General features: G+C 39.8%; 2 protein-coding genes across 2 annotated transcripts in view; one reads left to right on the forward strand and one right to left on the reverse strand.

Moving 5' to 3' along the window:
• nt5dc1 (5'-nucleotidase domain containing 1) overlaps nt 1–18,476 on the forward strand; it is a 55,195-nt gene that overhangs the window by 340 nt on the left and 36,379 nt on the right. Inside the window, exons 2-6 of the mRNA XM_053445099.1 lie at nt 1,288–1,379; nt 2,743–2,814; nt 2,899–3,008; nt 3,149–3,228; nt 3,325–3,406. Coding sequence (XP_053301074.1) covers nt 1,288–1,379; nt 2,743–2,814; nt 2,899–3,008; nt 3,149–3,228; nt 3,325–3,406 — 436 coding nt within the window. The remainder of the gene's footprint in view (nt 1–1,287; nt 1,380–2,742; nt 2,815–2,898; nt 3,009–3,148; nt 3,229–3,324; nt 3,407–18,476) is intronic.
• col10a1b (collagen, type X, alpha 1b) overlaps nt 3,526–18,476 on the reverse strand; it is a 43,789-nt gene continuing 28,838 nt past the window's right edge. The window contains exons 4-6 of the mRNA XM_053445098.1: nt 9,111–9,412; nt 8,587–8,719; nt 3,526–5,968 (exon numbers count right to left, since the gene is read on the reverse strand). Of these exons, the coding sequence (XP_053301073.1) occupies nt 4,113–5,968; nt 8,587–8,704 (1,974 nt within the window). The 5' untranslated portion in view covers nt 8,705–8,719; nt 9,111–9,412 and the 3' untranslated portion in view covers nt 3,526–4,112. The remainder of the gene's footprint in view (nt 5,969–8,586; nt 8,720–9,110; nt 9,413–18,476) is intronic.

Genomic DNA, 18,476 nt, shown 5'->3' on the forward strand with positions numbered 1-18,476 from the left:
CGTGATGGCGACAGTCATGCGGTGGCAGTGCCGCTTCGATCCGCCGCAACACATCTGAATTAAAAATAGCTCCGTGTTGTCGATAGGCTCGGCGGCCGCTCGTCACCTCAGTGTGCACAGACACGGTGGGAACGCGTGTTGCAGTGGTCGGTCGGTGGTTGCATGTTGACAGATGCCTGTGTGCGCGGACTGATGCTGCAGTCTCTGCGTGACTCACAGGTTGATTCTCTTTCACAGTCCATGTCTTCAAACCTTCCCCCCTCTGAGGCCTATTGGCAGCTAGCAGCTTCTCACATCACCATCCACTGTGCTCGTACATGAAGAGACTGAACCACAGCTCAGCATCATCATGATTGGCAGTCTCACCTGGAGTTGACTAATGCTCTCTCCCATGTATAGCCCAGTTAATGCACTGCAGGGTTCTCATAGTTTACTACTGCTGATACCATTTCTTTAATGTAATCTATACTAAATATTTCTCCTAAAACTCAGCAAGGGTCAATGCATATTGCAGAAATAAATACCAATTTAATGGAAAAAATGTATATATCTTGATGGAATCATAATCTCCACAAATCAGATGCCAGCGTGTGATGTACAGTGACTGTAGGTAAAGATGGTTGACCTGTCTCCACTTCCTCCCACTGGACAAAAATGAGGCCAACATATCCTGGACACGGTGCTGCCATCTTGTGCTAGCGATGTCATTCAAAGCCAGACTGTGCATTCATGTGTTTTCTGAATAATCAGAAGAATGACTCCCCGCCTAGGTAAATTCACCTGAATGCCATCTCAAGCTGGAACAACAACTTGGAAAAGCTGCGAAAATGTTGCTATATGTGTTGACAAGTTGCTGATATCATCACCCATTTAAACCAATTAACATAAGTTTGTTGTTCGTGGAGTGCAGCCTCGGTATCGTGGTTCCTTGCGTACTTCTGCTCGACCAATTAACATTTACTCCCTGCTGTCAATGATAATGTCTCACATATTTTTTACAGCATCAAATAACTAATTATAATCAAACTTCTCAGAAACATGATCGCTTAAACACATCAGTTTAGTAAGAACTAGATGAAATGACAGAAACCATCTTTAACTCCCAATAACGTCTGGAGCGTTAATGAACTTTGAAAGATTTGCATTGTAAACATTTAGTGTCAAAGAAATAAATAAGGAAGTGATAAGGAAAAATCATCCAGCATAGGCTTTGGTTGGAAGAAGAACTATTTTTCATGTAATTTGCCTAATGCTCATTCTGATGTTATTTCCTGTATGTGTTTGCAGCTCATCTATGAGAGCTTTGCCAGGTATCTAGTGGAGCATAAAGGCTATGACAAGGACCTGCTGAACCTAACCCCTGCTACATGGGACTTCTGGTGAGTCAGCAGCAGAGGTTTCCACAGCCAAGAGGGGAAGTATGATGTAAAAAGCTCTAATTAATACCTTAATGTTTTTCTTTCAGGGATATAAAACTTTATTCATATAATACCCACATCAAGCAATAACATTGGATTCCATTTCTTTGAAATCATTTATTATCTGAAAGGTATGCAGCCATATTAAGCTGTGGAGGAACAGCCACAGTCAAACTTAATGAAAAACATTATGTGGATGGATGCTTGAATAATAATATTAATGATAATAATCACGATAGTAATTATTATGATTATTGTTTAATTATTCTATTATTAAAATAATAATGACATTTCACATCATCGTGGCATCATTTACACCATATTGAAAATGAATGGTTATGCTAAATAAGCTCTAGGTCTTATTGTTTGCAAAAGTTAATGCATTACTAGAGTTTCTGACTACATAGTGACATCAGGATGATGTCTTTCCTACCATATTATTTATAAATGCATTTTTGAGCTTTGTCGCTCAGTTATTTTTGGAAATATCGTGATTATTTTTTGTTGACGTTGACCTTTAATTCACAAGCAAAAGAGAATCACCTGGAATTAAAAATAGTGCTTCAAGTGACACTGATGTTGGGGTTCCTCAAAGACACTAAAGCAGCTAAAACTAAAGTTATTGAGAGAGCAGAGCATGAGCCAGGTGTCTTTTTTAGCTCTGTCACCAGTAATGAAAAGACCAAAGACGTTAAATTATTGAAATCAAGGGGGAGCAGATAACCAGCTATTATAAATTCTTGAGGTTATCGGATAGATTTGTTTTTATGCTATTTGATTTTATTTGTATTCTTAATCTGTATAAATAAGTTCTGTCCTGTAACTTGTAACTCGTTTGGTCTTGAGAGACGTTCCTGTAACATGGTAAAGCTTTAGAGAAAATGAAAAAAGTTATTTTAATAGCCCATGATACAGTTAATGTGTACATTAAAGAAAAGTTACAAAAATCTTTGTGTATGCTGTCAATTATAGATCTTTTAGAGAAAGGAAATGGGAATCAGCCAAAACTGCAATCAGTGAGTCAGCCTTAAAAAAAAGATTACAGTGCTTTAATTATAGGCCAAGCAACAAGCTGCAAACATCTAGAACCTACTGAATGGTCCAGTGGCCCCTGACCTTGTGAACCTTTAAATTTCATCTGAATAATAATTCCATCTAGTCTAGTCGTTTAGTTTGACGGAATCTTAAAGGCAATGAGTTGATGGGGTCTGGAATTTTTGCAAGACTATATAAAATATGGTAAATATTTGTTTCCATGCCAAATACATGACAACAGTGATGATATGGATTCCTGTCTTTATAGCTTCTTAATTTTGGTGTTTAGTTTTAAAGGACTAGTGGTGGATCTGGAGGATGGAAACCTTGTGAAGTTGGCTGAAGATGGAACTGTCTTGCGGTAGGTTGCTTTTCTCTCTTTGTACAGGTTCTAATTGTTTTCACTGATTCAGTGCGATAATAGTTTTCTTTCTTGTTTGATCAGAGCGACACATGGAACCAATGACCTCAGCATAGAAGAGATAATCAAACATTATGGTCCTAAAAGGGAGTGGAAGCACTTCAACAGCCTCAATACCTCCTTCACCAGATCTGGTATTTTTAAATCCTTCTTTAATACCTATAGCTGTGTGCTGTTGGCTCTTATGTCAGCTAATGTGTGTTATCTGGGATTTTGTTTTACTTCACCTTTCACTGGATTTCATTGATTTACTAATCTATTTTGCTCTTTGCAGCAAAGTACTATTTCTATGACAACTACTTTGATCTACCTGGGGCTCTTCTCTGTGGAAGAGTTGTGGACATGCTGCACAAGGTACTTTATAATGTAGATTGTGTGGCTTCATATTACTGTTTAATATTTCTACTTGGAAAAACATATTAAAATCGAACTATATATTCCTGTTAACAGCGAGGAAATGAGGTGAATTCTGACTTTTGGAAGGACATGGTCGCTGCCATTGACCACAATTACAACACATCTGCATTCAAAGGTATGCTGTTCATTCCAAAGCATGCACAATCGTTTTAGTTTATTGCTCACCACTGATGTCTTCTTGTCAAGGAACCCAACTATAAGGATGAACAACACACACAATACACAGGGAGGGTCTTTCTTTTTCAGACTAGAACTTTTATTCCGTGTATTGATCAGTAAGTGGTACATAACTTAACACATCCAATGGGACATAGTTGTTTTGAAAAATATGCAGTTGAAATTTCTCATTCTGTGTTTTTTCTAGTCACAGTGCTTGTGAGAATGTGCTGATCTCTAATAACATATAATACAACTGTTTTGTTTGTATTTTGAATGTATAATACAGGAAATTTGAAAACACTGATGAAAAAAAACAAACACAAATAAGAAGTACTGTAAATTCTACAGGCCGTTGCAAAGCACCACTTGAGATATCTTCCAATATTGTTTCATGATTCCTAAAACTGCCAAGGAACACACAAGATGAACTGGGAAACGGGATGAATTTGAACCACGTATTATAACATTTTAGTGAGCACTCTCCAAGCATTCCTCTGTTAGGAATTTTAAGACTTTTTCATAATAGTAAATATAAGATTGAGGCAGTTACAAGTCTTGATTTTTCTTCAATACAAAATCTCAATTGGAATCTTGAAAACTGATCTATTTCTCTGAGTTGTTCAATGTATGTAAGGTTTTGAGGTGAACTTGGACTTATTAAATCACGTTGAGGCAATCAAGAACCCAGAGAAAGTGCAGTGAACATTATCTGCTGCAAATATACCATTACTCTCCTCATCAGGGACCTGTACATAGACTCTGTCACCTGGATTCAGCATAACCACAGCACTGCCTGACATCTGATCCAGGAAGCCCTTGTTGTACTCATCATAACTGAAAACAATAGGCTCCTCGTTTTTGTAGAGAGCCACCAATGCGTTTGCACCATTGACATGAACATGATAGCTGAAAAAGTAGAGGCCGGGAATCTGGCAGGTAAATACACCACTGTTGGCATCATAATGGTGCTCCCCATTGTACAGAACATGGTTGAACTGAATAGGAGTTGCCGCTTCGGGATAGGCCCTGGTTAACACAGCACTGAATGCAGACATGGGTGCCTTCATCATCTCATGAGACATTACAACCTCATGGGACTTGACTGGCATGCTCTTCTCATGGTGGTAGACAATCTCTCCTGGTTGGCCAGGTGGACCAGGAGGACCAGATGGGCCTGGAAGACCATCATGACCCCTTGACCCTGGATTTCCAGGTGGACCCTGGGGACCAGAAACGCCCTTAGCTGTGAAGCCAGCTGGACCAGGTGGGCCGGGAAGACCTGGATGACCTTTAAGTCCAGAGGGGCCAGCTGGACCAGAGGGACCTGATTGTCCCATGGGACCTGGTCTTCCGTTCTCACCAGCCTTTCCTGGTCCTCCTGGGGAACCTGTGTGTCCTTTAAGTCCTGGGGCGCCATTTGAACCAGGGAGTCCTGGAGCGCCAGCATGGCCTTGTGAACCCTTTGGACCCTGAGGACCATTGTGACCTGCAATTCCTCCAGGGCCTACTGCTCCAGGGGTACCAGGTTTTCCAGTGAAACCTTGAGCTCCTTGATCACCTTTGGTTCCTCTTGGGCCTGGGGCACCAACCATACCAATATCGCCTTTGGGTCCTGTTGGGCCTGCCTCACCTTGAAATCCCCTTGAACCTTGTGGACCAGCTTGGCCTATGGAGCCTGTAGAACCTGGGTGACCAGTAAAACCTGTTGGGCCTGGCTCTCCTTTTTGACCAGTCGTTCCAGGAGTACCAGGGGCTCCTCTGCTGCCTGGAATTCCAGATTCACCTGTTTTGCCAACACCTGGCATGCCAGGGGAGCCTGGCTGACCAGCTGGACCCTGTGGACCTTTAGGCCCTATAGGTCCATGCATACCTGGGGTACCATTTTGGCCTGGCTTTCCTGTTGCTCCTGTGCCTGGAGCTCCAGTGTGACCCTTTGGTCCCGTCATACCCATTGGCCCAGGAGCACCATCTCTTCCTGGCATGCCACTCTTGCCAGGCTCTCCAGGATAGCCAGTGGCACCAGGTTTACCAACTCCAGGTTTTCCTGGCATACCAGATGGACCCATTGGTCCAACTGAGCCTGGTTGTCCTTGAACACCAGGAACTCCAATACCTCTCTCCCCTTTGTTGCCAGGAAGCCCAGGAATACCAGGATGTCCCTTCAGGCCAGACTCTCCTCTTGGTCCCATTGCTCCAGGAATACCACTTGGTCCAGGTCTCCCAACAGAAGAAAGTCCAGCAGGTCCGGGTGTTCCAGATGAACCAGGTGCACCTCTGGGCCCCATTGGTCCAGTTGCCCCAGTTGAACCTCTCTCACCAGGCATGCCAGAGGCACCTGGTTTTCCAGCACCCCCAGGGGTACCAGGTTTACCTGCTTGAGTATAGCCAGGGGGTCCAGGGGGTCCTGGTGGGCCTTGTGGTCCAGCATACCCTACACCACTTTTTCCAGGAGGTCCAGGTGGTCCCATTGGGCCTGGTTCTCCTGGTTCTCCTGCAGGACCTTGCTCACCTGCAACGGCTAGGGAAGATAGAAATATAGATGCATGTGATGTCATTATTTTGCTAATATGATGTACAAGTTGATTATGTTGCAGGATATCTAAGATAGATATATTTAGTTTATCATTTGATTCAGTGAACTGTCAGTCTCTTTTATGAAATTATTAGCTTTGAGTGTAAAAAAGGATATTGCACAGTATTTTAACATGATGCTGTATGTAGATATATAAATTATAAACATACAACAAGCAAAAAATAGGCTTATATTACTTAGTTATACCCGAATGGAGTGTTTATGATCGGGAATTTTTTTTCAAACATTTATCTGACTCCAAGTACCTTTTGAATTTTTAATATACATAATTTTATAATGCATAACATGGTCCTTGAATAACACAACATTTGTTACTCTAGTCCCTAAAACAACAAACTGATATAAAACACTTCCCTATGATTGTAGTGTAGGGTGTGGGCAGCACTCCTTCTCCCAGGATAGTATTCACAGCACCACCGTGAGTCCCAGTACACCAGCTTCTGTGCAGTTCAGTTTAATTTGCCTGTTTGATACTGCACCCTTTACTATCCTGCACTGCCCATGGCCATGATTGTAGTGGTGTGCAAGTTGTCAACATTAATTTGAAGTCTTTCCTGCCACATAGCGAATAGTTCATGGGCAAGGTCAATGTTGAATGCATGTGTTTTCACAAATTTGGTATATAGTGTAAATTTCCTTTTTTTCTGGAGGTTAATGCTCACAAATTGTTATGATACACCATAGTCAACATAAGTACAATCCTTTTTCCCTTTTACTTATATATTACAATAGAGGGATCACAGGGGTTTAAGAGATTGGGAACATTGGGTAATTCAACAAGTTGTCTGATAAGACTCAAACCATTTTATCTCCAGTCTTTGTGGACAATCTTTTTTTTTTTACTTTTAAAATTAATATTAGTTGCAAATTTATTAATTCTAATATTTTTTGTACCATTCACAAAAGCATCTGTTACAAAGTTGATATTGTTGCCAAAAGAGACCTGACTCAAACAGTAGTGTTGGCTTCTCTTTTGAAATGGTGTTTTTCCGAACTGCTTTGACAGGGATGTCATTTTCAAACCACTTATGGCTGTGCCTGAAATCCCATGAGGGAATAAATGGGCCAGAACTGGACCTTTTGGCATCCTTGAGGTGATACTGGCCACAGAAGCTGAACCAAAACCTTCAAAGTACTACCATACGCCTAGTCATTGTTCTACCAAATTTCACTCTCACATTGGTTAAGTGTCAGTAGTTTTTTCATTTGTTGGTTTGTCTACAAACGAAGAAGAAATTTGCTTTTTTTCTCTTTTTTGTGAATTTACAGTAAACTTGCTGTGGTGTGTTGGATTTACTGTTGTTTCTCAGCATTCTGTGCTGTTTTCATCTTGTATTCATTCTCATTGTATGGTGTGATTTTAAAACCACAAAGCAGTCTGTTAGGGCGTGCCTGCTACGTGGTAGCAACATCTGTCTTAGAGATTTGTCAAATTTGAGCTCTCATTGTTGACTTACTGTCGTGTTTTTTTACACAAAGGCATCAGTCAAACACATCAAAACCTCTTCAAAAATAAAGCTGGAGAAATACATTCTCAACCCTTTAATGCAAAATTTTTATAATTCTTTGGTTGGGTTATAAAATACAGTGTTACACCATGGCCAAAGTTTATTATAGATTTTTTTGTTACAAATGACAAATTCCTCTTTTATAGCTAGTCCTGCCCTCTCATTTATAAACAAATCGACACATTCACAGCAGTTCATCAGTTCAACTGAATCCTTCTACTCTCAGCCTAAGAGACACGGAGAGGTACCTGCTGGGTGTGCACCTTGCTGACAGTTAATGAGGGAGCGGCCTCTAATTTCTTGCCAAGTTACATAAGACTGAATATTAGCTAAGGTCAGAGGAGTGCTGATGATAATGATGATTAGTGTCATGATGACTTGAATTTACAGTTAGTTTATCAGAAATGCCTTGCTTTCCTTGTTGGAGGTTCACGTTTTCAGATTAGGGATTCAGGCTCTGGGTGTAATTGGACTTTTTCCTGTGACTCACAGTGATTTGTTACGTAATTTCATGGAGAGTGAGTTACTAGTAGTTTTTGAATAACGTTTGAACATATTCCTGATTTCATCCATTTTGCATGTAAAGCACTTTGAGCAGCATTTCTTGTATATAAGGTGCTTAAGAATTTAAGTGATTTATTATTATTTAAAAGCTGGCTACAACTATATTTCATTTGTTGACTGTTGTACAACATCTTTGGTGTGTACCTGTCTCTCTTGTCAGGATCTTAATCTTAAGTGTCACTGTTATTATTTCATTTAGATTTGATTTATTTGAAAATTTAAACAAAACCTTATGGACTATGGAGCTGATGCAGTCTTTTGAAATAAACAATGTATTTGGAAGGAGTTTAATTGTTTAACTAAAAATAAAGAAAATATACAGGATTCCTTATCCTTCCAATTGACCCCAGTTCAATTTGAACCATCTCTGTTTGTATGAATGAAGTATCTATCTTACTACTAGAGTACCTGCATTGTTATAACTTGATTTAACCTGAACAATTATTGGTTGAACAGACACACTTGACTCACCATGGCTCTTGACGGGGTAGGGACCCTTGTTCACTTTCGGTACGTGGTAGTACCTTTCAGGGGTTGCCTCGGCCAAAGCCAGGAGGACGAGGAGAACGCTTGTTACCCTCAGATCCATCTTGTGAAGCCAAACCTGCAAAGACAAAATCCAATTATGAGGAGGAGCAGTGATGCCGGCGTGAATGATAATATCAGAGCTGCTTAGCCCATGTGTCACTGCATTTCTCTCATTTTGTAAAGTGATGCAGAATGAGTACATGGCTGAGAATAATGGTTATACTTATGCAGTTCTGAGAGGCTACAATTACACCTTTTGTCAAAAGTGTTTTTTTTGCCGCAGCAGAAGCGTTGTTATATTATTTTCACTCAGTGTGAACTTAGCCATAGCACATGGCTCATTACACTTGTAATTTCATCAACCGGCAGTGCTCTAACACTGGCCCTCTCCTCAGTGAGAGCCTGGCTGCAGCAAGGATCCCCCCTCACTGCACAAACCTGAAGTCAGGAACAAAAAGCCGTCTTACCGTGAAGGTTTACGCTCCAAAGAAACAGTGGGGGGGTCGGGGGCTCTGTCCGAGTGCCTTGCTGTTATATCCTTGGTTGAGGAGTCTATCAGTCTGAGTGGCAGCTGCTGCTTCCCAGGGCACTGGGCTCAAGGTATTTATACTGAACTGCTCTCCAGCATCTTGAAGGGTCTACCTCACGTCGAAGGCCCTCCCTGCTCTGATGTCATCTTTTAATGATGGGTGCCATGTCCTCAGGAGGCAAGTCACTTCAGGGTGATGTTCCTCCCTTCTCTTCCCTGCCCTCTTCTGCTTCCTTCTGTCTGCAGAGAGCAGCAGTGAGGAGACTCTTGTCAGATTCAGTTTGGTGACATTTTACAGACAAGTTAATTTCATGATTTATCTCTTTCAGATGATAAATAGTTGAGATTGTGGCAGACAGTTTGTGCAGTTCTCAAAGTTGGCTCAGTTTTTTGTCAGTTTATTCAGTCTTGCAAGTTACACTTTGATCACTGCACTTTTATGAGTCAGAATGGTTAAACTGACAGTGCTACTGTCCCTTTTTTTGTATTTTTAGCTGCTCAAACATACAGAAGTTGTTTTTTTAGTCTTCAGACATAAAGTAATTGACCATGTGGCTTGTGACAGGTTGTTTTTCTGGAAAAGTAAAGACTGTGAGTGTGACAATATTTTCCTCCAGTCTGAAGACCGTGCAACAGGCAGGCTGTGGTGGACTATATGTACCAGGCGACTATTTTCACTCAATTTTGGTTAAATCTGGGTTTAAACTTAGCTTCAAATAGATACCTGAAAGTGTTAGAATCTCTATTTAAAAGAAACTGTAGGTACGTTTTGGGTTTGAAAGACAGCAGGCAGTGTTCACCAATTAAGATGTATTTCTGAACTTACCACCAGCGCTATATTAAATTTAATAAAATATTTGCATGGTAAAGTCTTAAATCCTAATGATGGCAGCTTTATCCGTGTGGATTGTCTTTGTGATTCTTGTCAACCACAGTTCAGCTTGAAGACACTGGGAGGCAGAAGTGAGGTTTTGCTCGTTTTTCTGTGAGAAGCTGCAGGTTTGCACTCACATTCACAGTGTAGTAGCAGTTCAGGAAACAGAAATCATTCTGCTTGAGGCCTTACATTTGTGTTTTTCTATAACAGCCAGAATTAAGATGCTATAACTAGAACTTCTGCATTTTCTGAATAATTTTGCTGTTGCCTTTAGCAACTGATGCATAAAAAAAGAACATTATCATAGTTAATTCAAGGGGCATCATAGTATCAATCAAAGAAAATATGAATAACTGACCACACGGGAGCGCTGTTGCGACAATGCAAAGCACATAGTCTTTTTTCATTTAATCTTCAGAACTAAGTACGTTTTTAGCGCTCCTAATCAAAATGAATTATTCATTATGAGAGATCGATTATCTGATTATCACTTTGTCATGTTTAATATTTTATAAATGAGCCATGTTTTGTATTATTTTCTTTTTATTTGGTTGTAGCTCACTCGAAAGGTGAAATTGAGAAATCCGTTAGCCTTATGTAGCATTACGTGGTATGCACTACGTTTTGTGAAGTTTGGATGAATGATAGTGGAGAAACCTTTTATGTTTCTGACCAAAATACTGAGTTTTTATCCTTGAGTCTTAAAAAAAAACATATTAGAAGAGTTAATTAATAATTAGAAAAACACGAAAAAACAAGGGCGACATTTGAAAGTTGTATAAATCTTGAAGGTTGAATTTACGATCAAATGTTGATTTAACACATAAACAGTAAATATCAGTCCGAATTGTAGCACTTCGTAATAGAGCTCTGGTTTGGGAAGAGCCTACCCTTTCCTTCCCTTAGGCCATATCTTTTAAACTGCCAACGTCTCAGCAGCCACAGATGAGAACTCAGTGAGCTGTGGGCATCTTTGGTAAACTCTTTGAATTAAATGACAGAGTATTGTGGGGGGTGGAGTCGACATTTAACAACTTTCTAAGCTGCAGATATGCCACTGCATCTCACTATGAAAGTGGCTGTGACCGCATTGAGTTCATGGCTGCCTTTTATTTCATTTGGATCTTTTCTTTTCTTTTTTGGTGTGTCAAAATTAATGCCTCTCTATCTAAATCTGGCCACTGGGAGCTTAAATGTAAACGCTCACTTAGATTCACATGCTGTTTCTGGATAAGCTCGTGCTGTGCACGGCAAAAAGCAGTCAGAGTGCATAAACATGTAATTAGGAGAGGAGACGTATGGGAAAGCAGAACTGACGGAGTGATATTGAGTGGTCCTCAGTCTCTTTTCACACGTGGCAGGGTGGGTGGTATTACAGGAAAGGGTCTGCTGTAACCATTGTTTTGCCCCTCCAAACACCTTAACATTCCACCGCTGCTCTCCAGACATGACTTAATGCTTCTTCAGTGGCTTTAATTAACACTGGTGATGACCAGGGTTTGTCCCCCAACATCTTCTCTGTTTTACACATTGTTATGATATGTATATGCACAAGTCACATCTGTGTGTTGAATTCTTTGTATTTGTGATTCATAGACACCTCATGAAAGGAAGTTTGATAATATTCTACCTTTTTTGTTGTGTTTTGGTAAAATTTTACAATATATGTTCGCCAGCTAGTGCCTGACTTTCAGGTAGTGCACTGTGGGTTTATAGAGCTTTCCCTTTGACCAAAATTCCTCTTCCTCTTTTTCGGCAGTGGAAGTTACAAACTAACTATCCTCTCCGTTTTCACAACTTGTGACTTGCCCAAGTCAAGAATGAGACTGCTAGGTGTAATGCAAGGTCTAAGTTAAACTTATATAGACTTAGGGGACTGAAGGTATGATTTCAGTCGGCCAGGATTTTCTTGGGTAGATTATTGCCCTAAAAATACTTTATATCCTCAGCATTTCTTTTATATCTTGGCAGTGTGTTGTTGCGATTAGCATCTATCAAAAGATAATCATCAGGTTGGCTAGTACTGAGCGGTAGTTGATGGTTCAGTGTTTATTCTTGTCCAAGGAAACAGTGATTGACGAAACAGCCTCACCACAGAGGTCTTTTAGCTGTTGTTGGAGTTTCTATCTCTTTATCCTCATGAGCAGATGGAGTTACCCAGTTGACACAAAAGTTCTTGATTTTTTTCTTTCTAAATGTTATCGCAAAAATCAGGGTGCAGAGTTCATTCGCGACTATGGAAACTTTCTCCCCACAAGGTCATTTAAGTGTCTGATCTGTAACTTGTGACCTAACCCTAACCCTTGTGAAATTTAGTATTTTTATCTTGATTTTTATATTTTCTGTTTTTGCACTGTCTTTGTCCATTTGACCCAGAGATTTGAGGATTCCATGGTGCCTGGGAGAAAGGGGAGAATAATTGATGGGTTGATGTACCTATAAGCCAGCAGGGGAGAGTGGAAAGCAGGAGCTAAAGATAGTGTTTGAACTGGGAAGTGACGGTGGCTTAGATTTTACGTTTTAATAAACCAAATACGCCACTAAGAGGCACTTTGAGCTTTATGAATGGAAGGACTGAAGCCGGACCTCCTGGCTGAGAGTTGGCTGCAATTACAGGGACCTAAAGACAAAAACCATGGCTGGAAGCTTGACCAACCTGAGGCTGTCTATGATTCAGAATAGCAACCAAAGGCCCTTACTGCATCCTTCTGCATTTTGTTTTCTTCTTTCTGCATGAAAAATCTCACCAAAGTGAGTCATTATAAAATAATAGAAAAGCTGTTAATTGAAGCCAAAGACGCTAATTATTTTTTGCTCCCACATCAGATTTTGCTCTAATTTTAGGATTTATTTTAGGAGCAGGTAATGACTTACTTTAAAGTCAATTATCTTAGTCGAAGCTGAGTAAGTGCTATAATGACCTGTAGTTTTCTTTTTTACAGTACCTCCAGCATTAACTCATATTCAGCTGATTTTGCAGGGTTGGTGTTGCAATCTTTATATCCCAGCAGCTCTTACACATCTTTGATGCACATGTTTTTCAGCCTGCCTGAAATGGAAACTATGGACCAAAACTGACTAAAGCCAGTAAAAAATATATAAAGAGAGTAAAAAAATTGTTTAATTAATGAATAAGTAAAGGTTAAACAATATAAATTTAAAATAAATACAAACACCAAACTTTCTAGTGTTATTTTAGTCATGATTTAATTAGAATACTAAAGAAACTAAATGTATACCCCATTCACTCCTGGCATTAAAGTGTAATTGTCATGATCAGGTTAAAATTAAATAGAAGTGGACCACAAGGTGTAAATCCATCTAGGCTGCACTGAGGACCGATTGTGATCCGATCAGCCAAACCATTATTTTGTTTGTTGTTTTTTGTAGACGCAACAGGACAAGCTCATTTTACCTGAGGCGGGTTAGAATGGTCGTCCTTTAATCAGAAGGTCGGTGGTTAGATCACACTCTTCCCTAGTCCGCATGCCGAAGTATCCTTGAGTAAGATACTGAACCCCAAATTGCCTCTTCTCATAGAGAAAGTGCTGTAAATAGATGTAATCTTATGAATCTATGTCTGAATGGGTGAATATAAAAAAATGAAAGGGCCTGGAATGGTCATCACGACTAGAAGAGCACTATATAAATACAGACCATTAACCATGGAGGCTGTGGTTGTGGCTGTGGCTGAGGGGTAGAGCGGTCTTCCTCGATCGCCAGTCTTCCCCATCTGCATGCCAAAGTGTCCTTGGGCAAGATGCTGAACGGATTGCCCCTAATAGAACAAAAAAAAAAGTGCTGCTAATAGATACACTGTATGAATATGTGTGTGATTGGCAAACTGTAATGTAAAGCACTTGGAGTGGTCATCAAGACTAGAAAAGCTCTATATAAAAAATACAAACCAAACCATTACTTGATGAGCTGCTGCACCTTTTAAAGACGGCTATTGGTGACAAAGTTAGCAAGTTAATGCTACCATTGAAGTTTGGTATACTTCTTATTATGAGCAAGGGTACATTCAATAATACAGCAAAATGTCAACGAAACACAATAAAGTCCAAGATTTTATTTCCCTTGTGCTTCTTCATGAAGATCAGAATTTTGTATTTATTAATGGAAATAGTTTTAGGATCATAGATCAGCTAGCTTTATCACTGTTAGCTTTTTAGCTAAAATGATTTTAGCTACCTTTTTATAACGTACTCTGACACTATAGCAGTACTGTATATGAATTATTAACACTTCCTGCGATGGGGCTGTCAAATCTATATTTAAATGTGGAAAGATATTAAGTTGGAGTATGTTCAAATTCAAAATGTAGTCTATAAGAGTAACAGGTAGTCCAGCAGAGTGCGCTCTTAAAATTCGCTAATAGCTTTGATGGAAGAGGAGTACACAATTAAGCAAAGTTGAGTTAATCAGATAAAAAATGCTGCAAGTATGTTTGGCCTGACAGTGAGGATGGCGAAATTAATATCAAACATAGGGCTGTTTGTAAAAAAAAAACGCTCTACAACCCCAACAAATCTGTGATATATTTTTGAGATATTCTTGCAGTTTACCAAGCAGGGTTGCTGCCCGCTGTATTGGGTTGGTCCACTCCGGGATTGGAATCTAAAGAGTATGTTACAGTGTTTATTCTCCATGGTTTGCGTTGGAGATCCTTCACCTTCCATAAACACTCCCTCATAAAACTTTTACTATATGTTCCTATGGTTTCGACCTTGGGAACTTATCCCAATTCTCTGTGGTACAGAGTGCGGAGAGGCATAAGTGAGTATTCTGTACTTTGTTTTTGTTGAATTTCTTCAAACCGCCTTGCACCTTGAGATGTTCGTTAAGTTTTTTTTTTTTACTGACGCCAATGTACAAGACTTAATCATCCATTCACTGTGCATGTCATTCCTCACAGTCATTCCCGTATGGTCCACCAGTCTCACTATAGGAAGCCCAGCAGACTCAAGCTTGTCGTTGACTGACTGTGGAGGTGGTGTTAGTGGTGAGAAAAGTTGTTGGAGGCCAAACCCAATGTCTTAAACAGCTCCAACACTATTATGTTTTTCTGAAAGGAGCGCTGGTGTTTACCAAATTACGCAGAGTTCAAAATAATTATGGTGCACAAAGGAATGATGCTGGAAGATCCTGCAGACATCTGACACAAACACTTTAAGACTCATCTGTATTGATTTTGAGATAGTATGGATGCTTATAGTGAGACACTAAGGAGGAAAATGTGATGAAATCTTCAGTTGAGGGGGGAGTCAAAGTGACCTGTCATGTGACATTGTTGTTGAGTCATGAAAAACTCTTCATTCTTTCAACCGAATTTAAAGAAACAACTCCAAAAATTGTTTGTATGCTCTAAAATGTTCATTCTTCAAAGTTAAAATAAAATCCAAAGACTTCCGCAAGCACAGGCCCTAAGCACAAGATCCACAGTGTCCTGAGGGACTTTAGATTCCAGACTGACGGGGGAGGACATAGAACAGAAGAGGCCAGTATTGATGGATGTGGCAATCCCAGCTAACCCTAGCTAGTAGAAGTATAAAGGGCTACCAGAACACCTATAACAAATGTCGGATGTAAAATGCAATGTGATCCCCATGGACTTAAGAGCATTAAGAACTGTGATTCCCAAACTAGGGGAATGGCTTAGGCAGGTACAACACCTGAAGCATCTGTCCAGATAAGTGCAGTCCTAGGAGCAGCTCAGATACTGCGCAGAACCCTCAAACTCCCAGTTCTCTGATAGAGAACCCGAGCTTGAGGAAAACAGACCACCCCATGAGGGATGCGGGGGAGATGTTTTTTACTCATCAATATTTTTTTATTGAAATACTCTACATGGAAAATAAAGTTTTTTCTTGAAATTCATTATTGAGAATTTTACAAATGGAAATACCTCATAAATGAATTCAGAAAGCTGTTTCTAAGTCACATATTTTAGTGGTACTTAAATGTCAAGTAGGCTACTTGGTAGGGGTTAAATTTATGATTTAAATTATTGTTGCAATAATTTTTTGCTTTCAAGGCCATTGCTCAAACTTCTAGTCACACATGTGGAATGACTATCTAATAACCACAGGGACCAGCCATGTAAGCAATTTTTTTTATTGTGATCGTGGTTCTCCACTCCCTGCGCCAACCAGCCATCAAATTTTGGTCGAATGAGACTCTTCTTATTGACTAACATCTGGTTGAGGGGGTCATCATCTACATAAGTAAAACTGACCTGATTTTACGTTTACTGTGGCAGCAAGTAATGATTTTAATGTAGGACTGAGCCTTCTCATTACCATAAATAGTTTCCCCGAACTATTCACCTGTTTTTTAATGAACAAACTATGAATGAACTCAGGTGCTGGCATGCATCTATGTCATTTGCAAGCTCTTTATGGAATTTTGAACCCAGTGCTTATCAGCCCTGGTGGCCTATCTCCTAAATATACCAGAATCTGTGTGGATTTCCCTCGTCCAGGCTGCTCTCCTGGCTCAGGTCTGTTGTTTTTGTCGGTTTTGATTTTATTTTGGGTGTTGGGCTGGGAAAGATCCCTGAGAACCATTCTGAGTACAGTGGGAAGAATGCGAAAGGAACTTAAGAAGCCATTCACTCTATTTTCCCCCCTCCAATCCAAAGAAACCTAACATCACTCAGTGGAAATGAATAAGGAGCAAGTCATGAATAGCATTTATCTCACAAGCTGTATAAATATCTTTGTTTTGATTCCTACCACAGCTGATGAATAGATAGTACAAATGTACATGGATTTGGATGTAGTACAAGAATTATACCTATTAGTGGCTCAAATAGGATTTATTATGCCCTCCATGAGTTATTATGAACAGCAGCTAAATCTTTTTCGGAATTATGCATCACAGAAAGGGGCAACATCTTGATTTAATAGGTAAGCATCCGATTTGGATACATTTTATCTTAAATGTTGTGAAATTTTTCACATATCTCTTTGCTCCTTGCTTTCTGGCTTAAGTCAATGAAATTGTGAAAAATGAAAAACAAAAAACTTGTTTTGTTTACAGGGCACAGTGTGGGTGTAGAAGAATGATATTAAACTCAGGCACCACAATCTTTAAGCTGTGCTAAGACATGTAAACACAGCCTAAAGGTTTCTTTCTCTTCCCAAAATGTGGGGCTTTGTGTTGCCAAAAGTTACAGCTGGACAGTTTTATAGCAGAGGCAAAGAGTCGGCCATCTCTGCCTTGTCTTGGCTGTATCGCACTTCCTGCATGATCTCTCTCCCAGAACTCTTTAGCACGTCTTTATAGTCTTTAGATTGTAACAGATGGAGATAAGGCGACACGCTCTGAAGCTGTTATCAGACGCATTAACGGTTTTGCACTTGGCTATTGGTGTGTTTCGTAGTCTTTACTCTACTTGAGTATACTAGGAAAATGTGAGAAAACACAGCATGATTTTTAGACTGTATACAAAAGTACAGTGTGTTTCTTGAATAAACTCATAATTCTTTATGTATCATTCAGAAATGTAATAACCACTGGCAAGGTGACCTTGGCTACCCCCTCTCCTCTGTGATATAATTACTGTGAGTTATTAAAGGCCCATTCTGTAAGGCTTTTGAGAAAGCAAATAAAACAGATTTTTGGGACATTGGCTCTGTGTGTGTGGACAATGCACTTTTGTTGTGTTGCTCACTTCAATGAAAACCCTAAGTAACCCCTGCTGAGTGTGATGGAAGGCAGTAAAAGGAGCTGGACTTTATATTCAGATTTTTTTATATCTTTTAAAACCTCTAGATGTTGTTTGGTTGAAAACAAATATAAGAACATTTTAATAGCATTATGCACATGTGTCACAGTGTGAAGTCAGTGACTATCTCAGAGGAAAGGTGGAGCGAGTGAAGAAAAGTAATGCCTTATTTTCTCTGTAAATTAAGGGGGCTGCCATGGTGAAGGGACATGTGCTCTGGTTTTATGGTAATCCAGCAAATCCAAAATAAGACAGCTTTAAAGTCAGTAGTTTCATTTCAAACATGGTATTAAGCTGCAAAAATACCGAAATGCTCTCATCAAATCCACCACGTCTCCGACCACTCAATTCACCTCAGCATCCACTGCTAAATTAACTGCTGAATTTGTTTAGCTCCTCTCAGCGTGATTGTTTTGAGCTTCCTACGTCTGATAGTCCAGCCTGTCTGCTCTCTGGATGCTGTGGAGCCGACTTTAACCATAAAGCTGTGGTTTGCTGTTTGATTTTCCTCCTGCGCTGTAAAATCCCTTTTTTCAGCTTTGTAACATTCACCCTGCTTGTAGGTTAGTAGCATTTCTAGAGATGACTTGCAAACCAACTGGTATTTTTGTATTTGGTATTTTTAACAGACTTTGAAACTTGGAACTCTATGGTGATACTAGTTTGTCACAGTTGATATGTTTCTATACATCAAA

The sequence above is a fragment of the Pleuronectes platessa genome, chromosome 17 (genome assembly GCF_947347685.1).
Source record: "Pleuronectes platessa chromosome 17, fPlePla1.1, whole genome shotgun sequence".
In the NCBI taxonomy this organism is placed as follows: domain Eukaryota; kingdom Metazoa; phylum Chordata; class Actinopteri; order Pleuronectiformes; family Pleuronectidae; genus Pleuronectes; species Pleuronectes platessa.